This window comes from Poecilia reticulata, chromosome 7, assembly GCF_904066995.2.
Source record: "Poecilia reticulata chromosome 7, P_reticulata-male-v2, whole genome shotgun sequence".
Lineage (NCBI taxonomy): Eukaryota > Metazoa > Chordata > Actinopteri > Cyprinodontiformes > Poeciliidae > Poecilia > Poecilia reticulata.
In genome coordinates this window covers 32,558,674-32,576,681 of record NC_088836.1, presented here as the reverse complement: position 1 = coordinate 32,576,681, position 18,008 = coordinate 32,558,674, and the positions used below count along the sequence as shown (strand labels likewise).

The window sequence follows — 18,008 nt, the reverse complement described above, 5'->3', positions numbered from 1 at the left end:
GAAAGCAGAAAAGTTTAAACTGTTGAGCAGTTTGAAGAGATTTCTGACCATCACGAGCCTTTAAGGTTGGATGGTCTCCTGACCATCACCCTAATCTCTGACTGTTACTTTATATAGGACCAGTTTATGACGAACATCATCTGTAGAAACTACAAGAAAAGGCCAAATAATCCGTCACACACAGAGTGAAGCAATGATCAGCCATCAATCAGCACATCGAGTTCGGTTTGTTGTCCTAATTAATGTCGTTGCTATGGAAACGCAGCAGAGCTTCGAGTCGTTGACCTGCAGATTTATTCTGAACCTTCTGGTCTGACTGAACTGAGCTTTTACATCCTCATACAGAAACTGGATCAGCTTTGATCAGTGATCAATTGGTCCAGTCTGGTCAGTTTGACTCTTAAAGGGACACCATGATCAGTAACAATGTTACCTTCAATTCTTATAAAAATGTTACATAAATCAAATATGACTAAAAAAATTTGCTTCCTATTTTAACACCTTTAAATCGGGCCTCTGTCTCTTTAAGAACGCCTGCTCTTTCTGAAGCTCCGCCTCCAGGAAGTCGTCCCAACATGGCTCCTCTATTAACGTTTTTACCAGCGTCGCTCTGAGCAGCAGCTCAGCAGCTGGTTGCTAATTGCTGCTGGCTAGTCTGAAGGAGCTGCGCCTCGAAGGCGGGGCTAGGTCCACCCAGGCGTTTTGCACAGGTGGACTGTTGCCATGGAGACTAGAGGACGTTTCATTTATTATCATTATGAAACAATTTCCCATCCAGTGATGCTGATAAGAAAAGGTTTAATTAAAGCACAGAAACGTTAAATTACAACCAGGGAACCGATCGCGGCAGGTTTCCCTCCAGAACCCAGAGAACCGGGCGGTTCTACACCACCAGGTCCAAACGGTTCCGATTCACCCCCAGTAAACCCAGAACCGAGGCGACTTTTATTCTGAAACCAGAGAACACCTGACCAGGTGAGATTCACACAAAAACAGGTAGAAAATCCCCTGACATCATCAGTGATGTCACTGCAGGGGGCGGGGCTGTTTCAAGGCACTAACGTCATCAGAACAGGTGGAACTCGTAATCTACTGATCAATAATCAATAAGCAGGGACAACGGATCAATAAAAACACTTAAAATTCAGGGAAATGAGAGAAAAACAGATTTCAGCGGATCTGTGGAAGTTCAGCACCGGAAACTCACACAGGTTGATGGACTGACGGCCGATCAGGTGATCAGCAGATGGATAGTCAATCCATCGATCGGTGATCGATCGATGACGCAACAGACGAGCTGCTGGCTTCATCGATCAGATCGACTCAAACAACTGATCAGAAATCAGACAGGAAAAAAGTGAGTATGAAAGGAAGACAGGAAGTCAGGTGGAAAATCAGGAAGTCTAACAGGAAGTGAGGTACAGCAGCACTGAAGCGATTTCTGGAGTCAGCTCTGACAGTTCACCTGTCCAGGTGAGCAGCAGCTGTTAATCTGGGACTAAACATCTGGATGGTTTCACCTGGCCAGGTCAAAGGTCGTCTCTGAGCATCAACCTCAGCTCAGTTCAGACAGGTGAGGCTTCCTCAGGTGTGACTGGCGGTCAGCTTCAGAGGGGAGGCGGGGCTAAACCGTTCATCGGCCCCGCCCACTGACCAGTGGCCCAATCAGCAGAGGCGTCTCCGACCACACGGGTCAGCGAGTCACAGTGAGCAGGTGTGTGTGCAGGTGTGCGTTATGTGTGCAGCCAGGCGTGCTGCAGGCACTGCGCCGCCGTGGCGCGGCGATCCGGCTCCATCTCCAGCATGGTGAGCAGGAAGTCGCTGAACTGCGCCGCCTGGTCCAGCGGCCACTCGTACTTCTCCAGCAGAACCTCAAACAGACCCCACGGCTTCAGGTTGGAGATGTGCCGCAGCTCACCTGGACAGGTATGCCGAGAGAAACAGCCAATCAGAGAGCCAATCAGAGAGCCCGGTGGGACCTGTGGGCGGGTCTCACCTCTCCTGGTGAAGTATTCCCTGGAGTACCTGCCAGACAACGCGAAGGGCAGCGGCAGCGGACCCAGCAGCTCCATGATGTGGGCGATGTGATCTGCAGAGAGGTTACACAACTGAGGAAGTACAGAACCAGAACCCGACCAGAACCCTCCCCTGCTTTACCTTCGTCTCTGGTGTAATCTTCTCCTGAATGCGGCTCGAACAGGTAATCCCCAGTGGCGAGCTCGAACGCCTGGAGGAGGAAGATGGTTAGACCCGGTTCTGGACCCGGTTCTGGACCTGGTTTCATGCTTTGTGCCTTTTGGGAAGGTTATTTGCAGCAACCAAATTATGGTTTTGCAGCATCTTGGAGGGGCTGCATATCGTTGCTGCATTTAATTTGTTTTATGTCAATTAATAAGTGACATAAAAACCAATTATATTTGATAAATATAATTATTTTTATATTTATCATAAAAGTTTTTACTGTCTAATCAACTCATAACACACAGAGTCTTCACTGGGGGATAATAACATTGTTATTATTATTATTATCTTCCAGCCTGTCTAATTGTGTAATAATAATATTACTCAATGTGTGACAGACCGTTGGTCACCAGGTGGTGGCAGCAGAGAGCAGAAACTAAAACATCAGAAAACTGATCATTTCTCTAGTTCACCAGCAGGGGGAGCCATTTGTGTGAAACATGAATTATTCTGAGCAGCTTCCAGAAATCCAACAGAAACTTTCTGAAAATTATCGACTGTGTGTGTGTGTGTGTGTGTGCGTGTGTGTGTGTGTGTGTGTGCGTGCGCGCACCATGCAGGCGGTGCTCCAGATGTCCGCCGGCGGCCCGTACTCTGCTCCGATCAGAACCTCCAGGGCCCGGTACTGCCTGGTCTGGATGTCCTCGGTGAAGTGTTTGTGCTGCTCAGACACAGTGAAGGAGAGAGGGAGCCGTCTGATTGGTCGGAGCTGCACAGGAGGAAGAGGAGAGGATGAAGATGTCTCACCACCCAGCAGGCGTTCCCCAGGTCAGCGATCTTCACTCGGAGCCGGTCGGCGTTCTGCGGGTCCAGAGGGTTCAGGACGAAGTCCGATGAACTGAATCCTGCCAACAAGAGAACAACTTCGCTGGGACTGGTCACAAACTCAGCCAATCAGATCGCTGACCACCTGCTGGTGAGTCAGCGCCATTACACCGTCTGATGGCGACACCGACCAACCAAACAGCTAGAAAACCAGACATGTTGACTTTCCAATGTCCAATACGATCAATACGATCAATACGAACAATACGATCAATACGATCAATATGATCAATACGATCAATACGATCAATACGGACTCCCGATCCAAAATAAGAACAGAGAGACAACAGAAAACGTAACTTTTATTTATTAACGTTTATTTCACCAGAAAATCTTTTTGAGATTAAAAATCTCTTTTACAAGAAAATCCTGGCCAGGATATTTTTTCACATGTCAATAATAAACATTCAGTGTAATAAGAATAACGTCGTACAATAAAGGTAAAGTCTAAATATTACAGAAGAAAGAAACAGAATCCTCCATAAAAGGATCAAAACTGTTGGATAAATCAAATCTTTGCTCATTAAACAACTTGTTTTCATAATTCTCTGACTTTCTTCTGCTAACATCAGGACTTTATTCTCACAATAAAAGAATAAAAAATCTAAATCTGGCTCTAATTCTCCATCGTAACAACTGAACGTCTCACCGTCTCGTCCGCTGGAGCATCCCGACTGGGTGGACAGCGCCGACTCGGAGGTCGCTGACATCACTGAGCTGGAGAGCCCTGATAGGCCGGAGGCGGGGCTGGAGAAGCGTCCGGGGGCGGGGTCACTGAACCTGTCGTCCAACCAGGAGCTGCTGGAATCTGGGCTTGGCTTGTGATTGGCTGTGGAGCAGAAAGCGTTGCCATTGACGACCACAGAACCTGAGAACGAAGAAACATTTCTGCTGTGTTTTAGTTTAGTGGACATTGATGCAGAACGAGAGAACATTCATGTTTCCACGCCTCGCAGCAGGAAGGAGGAGAGTCACCAACAAGACAGCAATTCACTGGCCGTCCAGGGAACGAAGCTCAAAAACATTCAGACCCGTCGTCATACTCTGGTCAAGCAGCTAGCGCTAATGCTAAGCTAGCGGCCTTTAACCACCCAGACAAACCGTGTAAAACAAGAAGTTACCTACGTGTCAGAGTGACTCAGTCTGACTGCAGGAGGTTCCTGCTGAAAGCATCATGTGACTAAAATGTTTTCTTTAAGGCGAAAAGTGGAACCTGGAACCACCAACTGACCTGGACAACTCCGGGTTCAAACACCTCTAAACGACAGGCTGGAATGAATGAATGAATGAATGAATGAATGAATGAACTACATTATTCCGCAGGTGGAAAGCTGACATTTCAGTACCGCCCGTCCAACAAGCAAACAACATGAGTGGCCTGGACGGGTGCCTGGTGCCGCGTCGGGGCGCAGCGTGGGGTTCAACTGCACACGAATCCGACTAAAATAAACCGTTAACATCCAACAGGCCGTTTTTACTCACAGGTCGGGTCGACATCGTCAGGCTGCTGTAGTCCTTCCTCCTCATCCATCCTCTGGAAACACAGAGAAGCACTTGTGTTCATCTGACTGGCTGCTGCTGCTACATCACTGTTGGATCCATGATGTGTGTACTGTCACTCCAGTACGTACGAGGTCCAACAGGTGTACCTGTATATCCATGAGCCTTTCCTCTAGGAGCTTCTGTTGACGCTTTGCCTTCCTTTTCAACTTTTTCTTCTTGTTTTTTGACAACTTCCCCATCTACACACACACACACACACGCACACACACACACACACACACACAGGTGAGGCCAGGCAGTTTATTTCAAACTGTGTTGATCACTTTCTGTCTCAGGAAGTGGGTGTGGTCATGGGGGCGGGGCCAAGCAGGTCATGTGACACCTGAGACTTAAGGTGAAGTTTCTAAATATGAAATGTCTCCGACAGCCACTAGGTGGTGCTATAACAGCTGCCTGCCTGCCTGATGTCACTGTGGCCACGCCCACATAAAGAAACAAACATCCACCAAAAACTAACTGGAATCAAAATCATGATACGTTTATGTCCACTAAAATGTATTGATTTATCAGAGTGAGATAACCAATCAGAACACAGCAGAGGTCACACCTGGGCACTCACCTCTTCATCCCTGGGAGCCGTGCTAACTAGAGACACAGATGGAAGGAAACCATCAGGGAGGAAAGACAGAAACAGAAAGAAGAAACGGTTCAGTTAGAAGAAGCAGGTGAAGGAAAGACAGGAAACCACAGGAAGCCAGTTCAACCACAACCCACAGCTCCGAGTTACTGGTCCCAGTAATGACAGACTGACAGGGAGAAGATCTGAACTCCAAAATACACCTCCAGCACCTACTGACCAATCAGCTGGTGGCCCTCACCTGATGACCCTGAGGGGGGCGGGGCTCCGGCTCTCTGCCAGAAGGTGGCCTCAGCCGCCAATCTTCTGACGTAGACGTCGTCAACAACCAGGAGGATGTTCTCCGGCTTGATGTCTGTGTGAATAATCTTACACTTGGTGTGAAGGTAGTCGAGTCCCTGCAGCACCTGCAGACACGCAACCGAGTTTGGGTCAGAACCATCAAAAGGCTACAGGCCAATCAGCCAGAGTACGATGTAGTCAAGGTGTCCTAGTCACCATGTCGGAGTTAAGGCCTCCACATACTAGGAGGTCCTGCGGAGGTGCTGCAGGCAAACACAAAGCTGCTATAGGGAGCTTAGCACTCAACAAACGTTCTAGTATCCATTTGGATTGTGGGAAATCAGGGATTATTCATGAGAAATGTAAGCAATAGATGCCCTGGACAATCAAATCTGAGCTGTTTGCAGACGGAGTGCGCAGAATTTGTATAGTAAGCCCAAGAATGTGGTGTAAACAATGGAAGTGTCGTTAGAAAGCATATGGTTCTAAAAATATAACTGATAACAGTATGACCATATTGTCTTTGTCCTAGTTATGGCAGAACCATGAAGTACTGACCCTTTGCAACGTCCCAGGCAAAAGGTCAATAAAGTAAAACCCAGACGAACACTTTGCTACACGTTTGTGGCGGTGGTACCTGTCGGATGATGGTCTTGACACAGACCAGAGGAAGTCCCATATAGTTTGATTTAATGATCCATTTTAATAACTGATGACCCAGAACCTCCAGAACCATACAGACATCTGAGAAAGGCTGAGGAAACTACTGAGACAGGTGGACAATGGGTGGACACAGCCTGGGGGCAGAAGGACAGCTCATGGTTAAGGATACGCACTCCATTGATTCCAGAGATCTTGAAGTCATCAATGAGCTGGACGATGGTTTCTCTGTACGAGTCAGAGGGGTCGCTGTCCCTCACCTGGAGAGAGACAGGTTACCTGAGCACACCAGTAACCGCTGGTGGTAGAGATCAGGACATCATACTCACACATCGCAGCAGTTTGATTTCATCCAGAGCCGTCTCGGTGTAATGAGGAGCGCTCTTCACCACCTTCATGGCCACAAAGCGCTTCTTTCTGAAGAAAACATACATTGAGAGTCTGAAACGAGTTGATCTGTGGAAACATGCTTTTCAAACACAAGTCACTACTGACTGCAGGTCCCAGCAGAGCCACACTGTGGAAAAGTGTCCCCAGCCCAGTTTCCTGACCACATGGTAGCGGCCGTTGAACAGGTCTCCGATCTTTACTGGGTAGTATCCACCTGGAGAGTCAGAGACCACAGAGTGAGACTTGTCTCCAGGTACAGGACAATCCACACATACCTGATAGTGACAACATGAGAAGACTTCTGTTTGAAATGTTGGCCATTCTATCATCAACACTGACTGACGAAATGTGCTAGCAATGACTAACCTACTGAGAGAATGCTCTCAGTCACTTCTCTCACCAAGACCCCATTCCTCAAAATGGTTTGGTAGATGGACAGACACATGGTTGGTCCTGGTTTTCCCAAACTTCTTCTATTCCCAAATTATGCAGACAGCGGTGCTTTTCATAGCATTCATTGTTGCCAAAGTGTTTTTTGTCCTGCATCCATCATCCTTTTCTGGAATTTGTTCCTTGAACCAATTAAGTCCTTGTGGTCTACAGACATTTACTTTGACTTCACTTCTTGTTTCTGCCCTGCCGTGGACTGTCACCTGTGGAACTTTATAGACACATGAGTTCCATTTTGAAATTATGCTGCTCAGTAACCTACATTTACCTTCAGTGCACTCCAATCAGAGTGCCTAAGGATTGAGACCAGGGTTGGCAACTCCAGTCCTCAAGGGCCGGTGTCCTGCAACGTTTACACGTGTTCCTGGTCTAACACACTTCAATCAAATGGCTGAATCACCTCCTTAGTATGCAGTCAACTTTTCCAGAGTCCTGCTAATGACCTGGTCATTTGGCTCAGGTGTGGTCCTCTAGACCAGGAGAGTTGTCCGCTCCTGGTCTAGAGGATGCGTCAGTCTACGGGACTGGCTTAGCTTATCTTAAGATATCTTAGTAGCTATGCTGCTGTAGACTTAGGAGGCTGGAGGTAAATATGACTCCAGCGTTTCCATACCCAGAGGTTTCAAACATGCCTCTCTCTCCTCTGTACTATCAATGTTTTGGGGATACATACACGTTCTCTACAAGACCTGCTCTAGGCAGGATTGTAATCTGGTCTTTGTGCTCTATTGGCGACCTGTCCAAGGTGGAACCTGCCAGGAAGTTCTCCCCCCACAGGATAAAGAAGAGCTAAAAGGACAAGAACATGTTTGGCTTGAGTTGTTTGAATGGCTGAAGTCGGTTAAAACGGACAGTTTACATCTGACTAGCTGCTAGCTTACAGATTCCAACAAGCTGTCAGTGATGTGACATCTTTCTACTACAAATCAGGGAAGTACAACTGATAACTTCTCACACATTCAAACTAGCCCTTTAGAGAGGTACATGGCTCCACTGTCCTAACTTCTCTTCAACTTGAGAGGAAAAATGTTATTGCAATGCAGCATATTGAAGTTGACTTTGTGTAGCCATTTTGGGTAGAGATGAGAAGATGGTCAGGTGTCAGTAGTAAGCCTGAAGGTTTAATCAACTCACCTTTACAATAATCTGAAGGGTCTTCCTGCTCTTCATCATCAGAGCCAAGCAACTGGGCTGGGGGCGGGATTAGCTCTACAGGGGGCGGGCTCTGATGTGGAGGGGGCATAGCCAGATGAGATGGGGCAGATGATGTCATGGGAGGGAAGCTGAATGGAGAATCCAGAGAACAGAGGAGAGAGGAGGAGGAGCACAGAGAGTGGGAGGAGGCACTGGAAGTAAAGGTCATCGAGGTCAGGAGGAAGGGGTCAGAGTGGGTGGGGCATAACAAACTAGTGGGAGGAGCTGTAACAGGGTTTTGTGCAAGTACTGCAGAAATCTCAGAGGTAACGCTGCAAGGTGAGGTTGGTGGTTGGAAGAACTCAGTAAAACCGTGTGCTGAGGCATTCTGGGTAATGTTGTTAACATCTGGTGGTGACTTGCTGAGATTCTGGCCAAAGCTTTTTAATGCAGCAGAAGATGATTGGCTAGGACACTGGGAGTTGTTGAGAGTAATTTCAGGGGGCATTATAGTTTCTACAGGTTCTGGAGTGAATATTGCTATCTGGTTTATGCTGTGCTGATGCAGCGCCTGGGTTATCTGGTGGGGGCTCTGAGGAGGAAGTGGTTGAGTAATATGGTTTGGACTGTGGGAACTTGGTGACTGTGCTGAATGCTGGGGACTCTGGGGAACAGGTGAATGATGGGGACTCTGGGGAACAGGTGAATGATGGGGACTCTGGGGAACAGGTGAATGATGGGGACTCTGGGGAACAGGTGAATGATGGGGACTCTGGGGAACAGGTGAATGATGGGGACTCTGGGAAACAGGTGAATGATGGGGACTCTGGGGAACAGGTGACTGGGTGGTCTGGTGGGGACTCTGGGGAACAGGTGAATGATGGGGACTCTGGGAAACAGGTGAATGATGGGGACTCTGGGAAACAGGTGAATGATGGGGACTCTGGGAAACAGGTGAATGATGGGGACTCTGGGAAACAGGTGAATGATGGGGACTCTGGGAAACAGGTGAATGATGGGGACTCTGGGGAACAGGTGAATGATGGGGACTCTGGGGAACAGGTGACTGGGTGGTCTGGTGGGGACTCTGGGGAACAGGTGAATGATGGGGACTCTGGGGAACAGGTGACTGGGTGGTCTGGAAAGGACTCTGGGGAACAAGTGACTGGGTTTTCTGGTGGGGACTTTCAGGATGTGGTGACTGGTCTCTCTGAAGTGGTTGAGTAATATGGTTTGGACTGTGGGAACTTGGTGGCTGTGCTGAATGATGGGGGCTTTGGGGAACAGGTGACTGGGTTGTCTGGTTTGGAATCTGGGACATTAGGGACTGCTGGGGACCTTGAAGGCAAGGTGTCTGGATGGATCTCTCGGGGAAAATTGTGCCAGACTCTGGACCCTCTGGACCTTCCCCGTCGGTGCCGTTTGTAGGACCTTCTGGGGGGAGCTGGTCTTTTTGGGCATCATTCTGTAATGGTATTTGGAGGGGAGTACCATCAGTCTTCAGAAAATCACTGCCCTCTTCAGGCCTGAAAAGGGAATTAAGGATGGAAAACAATTTCAGAATGCAACATTTGGAATAGAAAATTCCATTTTGATCCAGTTTATTCACAACGAAACAATGATACAATAAAAACGGCTGTCAGTTTTAATCCAATCAGTCATCTCTGCATCTGGATTTATGCAGAAGGTTTCTATACGAGTCCAATTCAACTTCCAGGACTGATGCAGCTGTGGCCCCGGGATCATATCCCAGACTCCTTCATCTCTCTGCCTGCCATCTGTCTGATGATATGATACCTGGAGGTTTCAACCACACCTCGCTCTCCTCGATACCATCAATGAATTGGGTACACATACAACTCCTTTGCAAGATCTGCTTTAGGCAGGATGGTAATCTGGTCTTTGCTCTACCTTAAAACCCTTCATTTATTGGCAATGTGCAACCGAAAGAACAGAGGCGATGTTCTCTCGGGTAACTGCAGAAGATCATTTTACTGGAAGCTCTTAACCGCCACACTGAGCGCGCTCAGTCCGGTCCGTCATGGGAATGTCTGGGATGATGTGGAGGGATGCAGCACCCGGTCCTGACGGCGTCCATGAGCTCTGGCTGACCAGTGTAAACTAAAAGCAGCTGCAGATGATGTCAGGGTGTCTGCAGCTCAGGTGTCGGCCCCAGTGAGCGCGCTCGGCTATTTCGGTGCTGCTGAGGCCATCGGACATGTCACATGGAGCTGCTGCACCCCGGCTCTGGATCCAGCTTCTGCTTCTATTTGTGGCTCCATGAGTCTGCGGGTCAGCGGACCTATGTCTGTCACTGTGTGGTTCCGGTGAGCCGACCCGGTTCTGTCGGACTGACACCAGGAAAGAAAATTATTCAGAACCAGAACATGGCGGGTTTCTACTGTGGATCCACCTTCAATCACTTTGATCTGCAGACTCCTCCCCCTGCTAAGCCCCTCCCTCTGCAGCGACATCACTTCCTGCTGTGACACGCCCCTCAGTGTTTACGTTGGTCTTTATGTGTGAGATCTGCGTCCCTACCTGCTGTCCTCAGCTCGGACTCTCCGGTGCTTCTTGCCTCGCCGTCGTTTCTTGCCTGTGGGGGCGGAGCTTCCGACAGCCGCTGAGAAAAACAACAAACAGTCAGAGTCCGTCCCCATCACTCACCACCAGAGCCAGAACCCGGTGACTTCAGGTTCTGGATAGAACTTATGGGCCCAACGCCAGACTCAAATATTACATCAGATAAGATCGGCTCTCCAGCAGTCGGGGATCAAACCACCGAGTGACTCCATCATGGCTATTTAGAGCGGCTGATCTGTGGCATCACAGCCAAAGCTCCTCACAGAGACAGCTTCCCCAAAGTTTATCCAGGTTAAGATAACCAGAATTAACCAGATAACCTAGATTCAACTAACCGGACGTTCAGGGTTAAGATAACCAGAATTAACCAGATAACCTAGATTCAACTAACCGGACGTTCAGGGTTAAGATAACCAGAATTAACCAGATAACCTAGATACAACTAACCGGACGTTCAGGGTTAAGATAACCAGAGTTCGTCAGTAGACTCAGTCTAAGTTAATCTGCTCGGTATTGGAGAAGATTTCTTCATCATTTCTTCATCAGTTCTTACAGGAAGCTGTTTCAGAATCTGGACCGGACCCCAGCAGAACCTGGTCAGGTTCTGACCATGAAGGACCTCAGAGCAGCAGCTCGGAACCAGAACATTTAAGGTTAAAATGAAAGCAGTGCAGCAGAATCTCAGTATTTCTGGGTCAACTGATCTAGACCGGAAGCTGGAGCATCTCTGGACCACCTGATCCGAACTGACAGAAATAAAGTAAAAAGTGTTTTTAATGGAGTCTGGTGGAGACGCTGCTGGACCCAGACTCACGGAACCTCCCCCTGAACCGGGTCAGGCCTTCTTTACCTATCAGCATGTCCGGTTCCTGTCTTCCAGCCGAACCGGTTCTCAGACAGAACCTTTCCAAGCAGCAGCAGAAGCAGGGTCTGAAACGCGGAGATGGTCCGGACGGGACCGGACCGCGGCCTGTCGGTCAGCAGACGGTTCGGCTCCGTTAGCTCCGTTAGCTTTCCTACTGGTTCCGGATCGGACTCCGGGTGTCTGTACCGGCTGGATCCCGGTTCTGTGTCGGCTTTGGGACGGGGTCCGTTCCGTTAAAGAGGCTGTGCAGCACGTGCTGGTTCGGTTCTGCCCTGAACGAACTCAACAGCTGCTCGGTTTGACACCGGACACCCGGCTCTGCGCATGCGCACTGACCTGTCAGGCTGAAACCGAGCAGGGGCGGATGTGGAGGATGTGGGGCCGAGGGTCAGTCTGTCCTGACAGGAAGTGAGATCAGAGAAAACAGGAAGGCGAAAGACTCTCCATAAAGTTTCCATTGATGTTCCCTTCCTGTTAGTGGAAACATGAAGGTTTTATCCCGTCCAGAACCAAGAACCTGATCAGATGGAGCTGGTTCTGTCACTTTCATGAAGTGGTCTTTATTGGTACTGAAGGGATAAATCCAAACCAAGAGAACCTAAAACCAGTTCTGAGATTTACAGCGCCGTTTGTAAAGTTACAGTCAAATATTAACAGCAATAATTTGGGTTATTTGACCTGTAAAAAGAGGAAAAATTTGGGGTTCAACTTATATTTTCATCTTGTTATTCATTCATTTACAAATGTCAATTTCAAACTACATACAAACATAGCAATATACAAACTAAATATTTAATTCAAAGGTAAGTAGTTTGTAAGCTACTTAGCTTATTTAGATTACTAATTAAGCTAAGTATGTAGATCAGTGGTTCTACATACTTCGATCGAACTCCAGGGGTTCGGTGGAGCCTCTGCAGGAGGTAAAGACACATGAACTTGTGTAAAGTCGTGATGACGCCCCGCTTTGCCGTCACTTGCTGCAGAGGATCACGTTACATAGCTGAGCCAATCAGAGGATCACGTTACATTGCTGAGCCAATCAGAGGATCACGTTACATTGCTGAGCCAATCAGAGGATCACGTTACATTGCTTAGCCAATCAGAGGATCACGTTACATTGCTTAGCCAATCAGAGGATCACGTTACATAGCTTAGCCAATCAGAGGATCACGTTACATTGCTTAGCCAATCAGAGGATCACGTTACATTGCTTAGCCAATCAGAGGATCACGTTACATTGCTGAGCCAATCAGAGGATCACGTTACATTGCTTAGCCAATCAGAGGATCACGTTACATTGCTTAGCCAATCAGAGGATCACGTTACATAGCTTAGCCAATCAGAGGATCACGTTACATTGCTTAGCCAATCAGAGGATCACGTTACATTGCTGAGCCAATCAGAGCTGAGGAGGAGCCCTGATTGAAGGAGTTTCTCTCTCAGCATGGATTTGAACTTGTGTCTTTATTTACTTCAGCAAAACTCAGTTTTTACCAAATCCTGTAGCTTTCTGTGAACTTCTAAATCTGCTCCTTAGTCGCATCTTTCCGGGGTTGCTACTGCCTCTAGTGGCGTGGGGTGGTAACACAACTAATATAATTACATTACTGAATCAGAATACCGCAAAGTCTTTATTATTTATGATTAATTTTTCATTGTCTTAAGAATGTAAAGCTAATTAAATGATCTAAAGACCTTAAAGTGGTTCCAGTTTCTCTCGATGGCCAACCTGTTGAAACTGTGGCAGATTTTAAAACCTCTGGTCGTTCCTGGACAGTCAGATCAACTGAAAACACTGAGTATAGTTTGAAGAACTGATCTCAGAGACTCTACCTTTAAGAAGACTTGGTGACCATGGAGTGAACTAGACTCTAGCTGGGTCACCCCTATGTCTTGAATTTGGGTTAAAAAAATCATATTTTATTTATCACTGCAGGAGGGTTCAGTGAGTCCACATATGAAACTGGTGGGTTCGGCACCACTGATGTAGAACATATTTAGAGGCCTGGGCCTGGGGCCCCCAGCCCTGGCAGTGGAAAGAATAAAAACAAACAATAATTAAAATTAGAACTTTATTTTTATGATACAAACTGTTTGACCTGTGGCCCTTCACAATAAAAGCCCATTTTTAATCTGAGACAGACTCATCTTCATCGTGGTCTTCCTCACAGATATGTACAGGCACATTTACACACAGCTAACCCCCGCGCCCTCACAGCTCCACCAATCAGAGCTCAGCTTCAGTCTCATTAGGTCACCAGTGGAAGCCCCGCCCCTTATTTCAAAAAGTAAACATTGAAAGATATGAAAAAGAAGAAAGCACCATCATCATCATCATCATCATCATCATCATCATCATGCAGAAGCTACCGTGAGTAAAGAACTACAACTACGGGTCAAACACAGGCCCAAAAAACACAAACAGCAAAACATGGAGAAGAAAAAGTATCAGCTGGACCCGGTTCTGGTCCGGTTCTACAACATCAGAGTCTGTCTGCTTGGTCAAGCCCGTCCATCAGTCCAGGAAGGTTCTGATGGTCCTCTCGGATCCATATAGATTCTGATAGTTCTGGTCTCAGCCAGACGGACCAGTTAAACCAGTTAGACCTGCAGCTGGGCTCACTTCCTGCTGAAGGAACAGTTCATTTTATCTTCCCATCATGCATTGGGACGCCCCCTAGCTGCAGAGCGAAGGCACAGCGGGGATAAATAAATATAAATAGTCTATACAACACAATAAGTTAGTAACGCGGATTGTTCTCATTGATTAATACGCAGCGTCGCTGTTTCGAGAAGGACCTCGCTGCAGCCAACAGGAAGGGGCGGGACTCAGACCTTATTTGGAAATGGGACCACTGCACTCCGGAAGTGAAGGGGGCGCTATTTCCTATATTATCAGCGGTCTCCCGTTTTTATTTTCTTTTGAAATCTGATATATTTTCATCTTTAGGAAGGATTTTCTCTCTCAGCATGTATTTGAACTTCTCTCTTTTATTTACTTCAGCGCAGCTCAGTTTTTAAATTCTGTGTCTTTCTGTGAAATTCTAAATCTGCTCCTTAGTCGCATCTTTTCGGGCCTGCTACTGCCTCTATCACAACTAATATAATGACATTAAATCAGAATACCAGAAAGACTTTATTAATGTTTCATTTCTGTGAGGAGGTGGAGCCGATTAAATGACCTGAAAGTGATTCCAGTTTCTCTCGATGGCCAACCTGTTGAAACTGACACATTTTAAATAACTCCTGGACAGTCAGCTGAACTGCGCTCATATCGCCGACTACATCTTTAAGAACTGATCTTCTTACCTTTTAAGAAGATCTTGGGTTTACACAACTAGAGGTTTTTGAGTTAAAATGTTAAAACTTCTAACTTGAGTTTCACCTCAAGCTAAGACAACATTTAAAGTCAAGTTGTAACTTTTCATCTCCTCGGCTGCTTTGGTGACATGAGCTGCAGACCAACAGACAAACTTCTCAGAATAGTTAGAATGGCAGGTGTAGCAGCAGGTAAATGATGGTGAAACCAAAAACATTTCTGTCTCAACTGTTTGCTGAGAGAACCTGGAAGACAGAGAGGAATATTTCAGCAGAGCATCCGTCCTCTCTGTCCATCAGTTCAGCTCATGAAGGTGTTTCTGTTCCTCTGGTACTGAGAACATCCATTAGACGTCATTTATTGATGGTACAATATTCTTAAAACTCAATGATAACATTTACCTGTAGCAGGCCAAGTGTTTTACTCAATGCACAAATTGTTGATATTGTGATTCTACAAATGTTTTATTTTATTGTTTTAGAGACGAAGGAAAATTTCCACCATGGCAGATTAAATAGTTTCTTTTTAGTTTTTCCTATGTATAAGATTTTACCAACAAAAAAACCTCTCAGAATAATATAAATGTCACAGTAAAACCAATAATGTGAATTTTTACTTGTTTAACGACCCTGGTTGTTATTCTGTGAATCATTTGTTTCTTATTGACTTCTGCTCAATTCAGTTTCTTATGTTTACATTGTAAATGGTTATTATAGTTCATTATGTCATCATGTCTCCTTATTTCTTTTATTCTTCCTATAAATCGGATTATAGTCCGTATTTTATAATCCTTCCTGGATTTATCCTGTGAAGAACCCAGAGAGGATTATTTGATTGTGTTTTCTGGAAAACAATATATTTCTACATGTAGGCTCTCCTGCTATCGTCACTTACAAACTGACTCCGGCCCCCAGCAGAGAAGGGAAACGTTACGTGGCCCTCAGGAAAAGGTTTGGGGCCCCCTGCTGTAAATGATGGATATGTATAAAAATTCATAACATATAAATATCTTGTTTATGTCATTCGCTCTACATCGTTAAGAAAATAAAACAGCATGCTGTCTAATTAGAGAATTTATCTTTTATGGTGCCAATAATGCTGGAAATAGCAGTAAATAATAAAGACTCATTAAGTAACGTAATTATATTAGTTGTGATACCACCCCACGCCACTAGAGGCAGTAGTAGACCCGAAAAGATGCGACTAAGGAGCAGATTTAGAAGTTCACAGAACAGAATTTAAAAACTGTAAATAAAAGAGAGAAGTTCAAATACATGCTGAGAGAGAAAATCCTTCCTAAAGATGAAAATATATCACAGATTTAAAAAGAAAATAAAAACGGGAGACTGTGGATAATATAGGAAATAGCGCCCCCTTCACTTCCGGAGTGTAATGGTCCCATTTCCAAATAAGGTCTGAGTCCCGCCCCTTCCTGTTGGCTGCAGCCAGGTGAGGAGCGGCGAAGTGCGCGCCAACATCCGGACCGGTTTCCCTTCTCACCGCCGCAGTTCGACCTGAGGTCCGAGTCCAAAACCTCTGCAGAACCGGGTCAGATGAAAACGCTCCCTGATTCAGATTATTGCGTTCAGAAACGCCCAGCAGCACCAGAACTTCTGGTTCTGGCCGTTCAGAGTCCAATCCCCTGGTTTCAGTAGAAAAACATAGAAAACAGCAGGTTTCATGTCAGAACCAACACAAACACAGAAGAAACTATTGAAGTTGTGCTTTTAGACTCAGACAGCAAAGAACTCTGGGAATTGTAGTGCAAGGCAGCAGGCGGCGACGGCGCTCCCTGATTGGTTGGATTGTCGTAAGATGGTGGCCGCCGCCGTGTGAGGGAACCGGAAGACCGATTATGAAAGACTGGGCGTCCCCCACAGAGACAGACAGGCGGCAGCCGTCCAATCAGCTTCGCTGTCTCTCCTCTTCCTCAGGACTCGCAGGTCAGAGGTCAGTGACTTTGTTCTCCACCAGGGCGGCGACCTGCTGCAGCCGATACGCCAGCTGCATCTTCTGACCCGACGTGTCCTCCTCCAGGGACATGATGACCTGGAGACGGGGAGGACAGGTTTGTACCTGTGCAGGTCAGAGGTCACATGACGTGAGGGGGCGGAGTTACCTGGTCGTAATATTTGTTGATGTATTTGTAGAGTTCATGAAGAGCAACGAGGCTGTTCATCTCTGAGGCGAAGCTCTGCAGGGAGACAGCAGGAGTGAGACAGGAGGAGAGACAGCTGGTTCTGGTTCTGGTTCTGGTTCTGGTTCTGTTTACCCCGGACAGCTCCGTCAGAGTGGAGTTCATCTCCTGGTAGCATCCTGATGCGGCGCTGTGGATGTCACTGTAGTACCTGGAGACAGAGAGAGAGACAGGTACTGAGCAGAACCAGGCTGGACCGGAACCAGGACCAGAACCAGGCTGGACCGGAACCAGAACCAGAACCAGGCTGGACCGGAACCAGAACCAGAACCAGGCTGGACCGGAACCAGAACCAGAACCAGGCTGGACCGGAACCAGAACCAGAACCAGACCAGGCTGGACCGGAACCAGGACCAGAACCAGAACCAGAACCAGGCTGGACCGGAACCAGAACCAGAACCAGACCAGGCTGGACCGGAACCAGGACCAGAACCAGAACCAGAACCAGGCTGGACCGGAACCAGGACCAGAACCAGGCTGGACCGGAACCAGAACCAGAACCAGGCTGGACCGGAACCAGAACCAGAACCAGGCTGGACCGGAACCAGAACCAGAATCAGACCAGGCTGGACCGGAACCAGGACCAGAACCAGAACCAGGCTGGACCAGAACCAGAACCAGAACCAGGCTGGACCGGAACCAGGACCAGAACCAGGCTGGACCGGAACCAGAACCAGAACCAGGCTGGACCGGAACCAGAACCAGAACCAGAACCAGGCTGGACCGGAACCAGAACCAGAACCAGGCTGGACCGGAACCAGAACCAGAACCAGGCTGGACCGGAACCAGAACCAGGCTGGACCGGAACCAGAACCAGAACCAGGCTGGACCGGAACCAGGACCAGAACCAGGCTGGACCGGAACCAGAACCAGAACCAGGCTGGACCGGAACCAGGACCAGAACCAGGCTGGACCGGAACCA

At 47.5% G+C, this 18,008-nt stretch overlaps 2 protein-coding genes across 7 annotated transcripts in view; both read right to left on the bottom strand.

Annotated features, from left to right (window-relative positions):
* Nucleotides 1-781: 781 nt before the first annotated feature.
* srpk3 (SRSF protein kinase 3) lies at nucleotides 782-11,975 on the bottom strand. Of its 5 annotated transcripts, none has more exons than XM_081609455.1 (17): nucleotides 11,556-11,975; nucleotides 10,664-10,745; nucleotides 9,185-9,648; nucleotides 8,123-8,995; nucleotides 6,644-6,752; nucleotides 6,478-6,565; nucleotides 6,321-6,408; nucleotides 6,126-6,232; nucleotides 5,448-5,613; nucleotides 5,189-5,214; nucleotides 4,716-4,808; nucleotides 4,549-4,600; nucleotides 3,716-3,934; nucleotides 2,989-3,086; nucleotides 2,795-2,902; nucleotides 2,158-2,227; nucleotides 782-2,089 (listed from the first exon to the last, which is right to left on the bottom strand). In XM_081609455.1, exons 1-17 carry the CDS (start codon nucleotides 11,563-11,565, stop codon nucleotides 1,734-1,736), a joined length of 3,009 nt encoding a protein of 1,002 aa, XP_081465581.1. In that variant the 5' UTR covers nucleotides 11,566-11,975; the 3' UTR covers nucleotides 782-1,733. The 5 variants fall into 5 exon arrangements, with proteins under 5 accessions (XP_081465581.1, XP_081465579.1, XP_081465577.1 ...); XM_081609453.1 differs by having other exon boundaries at nucleotides 782-1,918; nucleotides 1,997-2,089; nucleotides 8,123-9,648; nucleotides 11,556-11,958; XM_081609451.1 differs by having other exon boundaries at nucleotides 8,123-9,648; nucleotides 11,556-11,969.
* A 1,653-nt stretch (nucleotides 11,976-13,628) lies between these two features.
* Nucleotides 13,629-18,008, bottom strand: part of plxnb3 (plexin B3) — a 49,167-nt gene continuing 44,787 nt past the window's right edge. Inside the window, exons 38-40 of one of the 2 annotated variants that reach the window (XM_081609436.1) lie at nucleotides 17,162-17,237; nucleotides 17,009-17,083; nucleotides 13,629-16,938 (exon numbers count right to left, since the gene is read on the bottom strand). In XM_081609436.1, coding sequence (XP_081465562.1) covers nucleotides 16,834-16,938; nucleotides 17,009-17,083; nucleotides 17,162-17,237 — 256 coding nt within the window. In that variant the 3' untranslated portion in view covers nucleotides 13,629-16,833. Of the gene's footprint in view, nucleotides 16,939-17,008; nucleotides 17,238-18,008 lie in introns of both variants that reach the window. The other variant, XM_081609435.1, reaches the window with a different exon arrangement.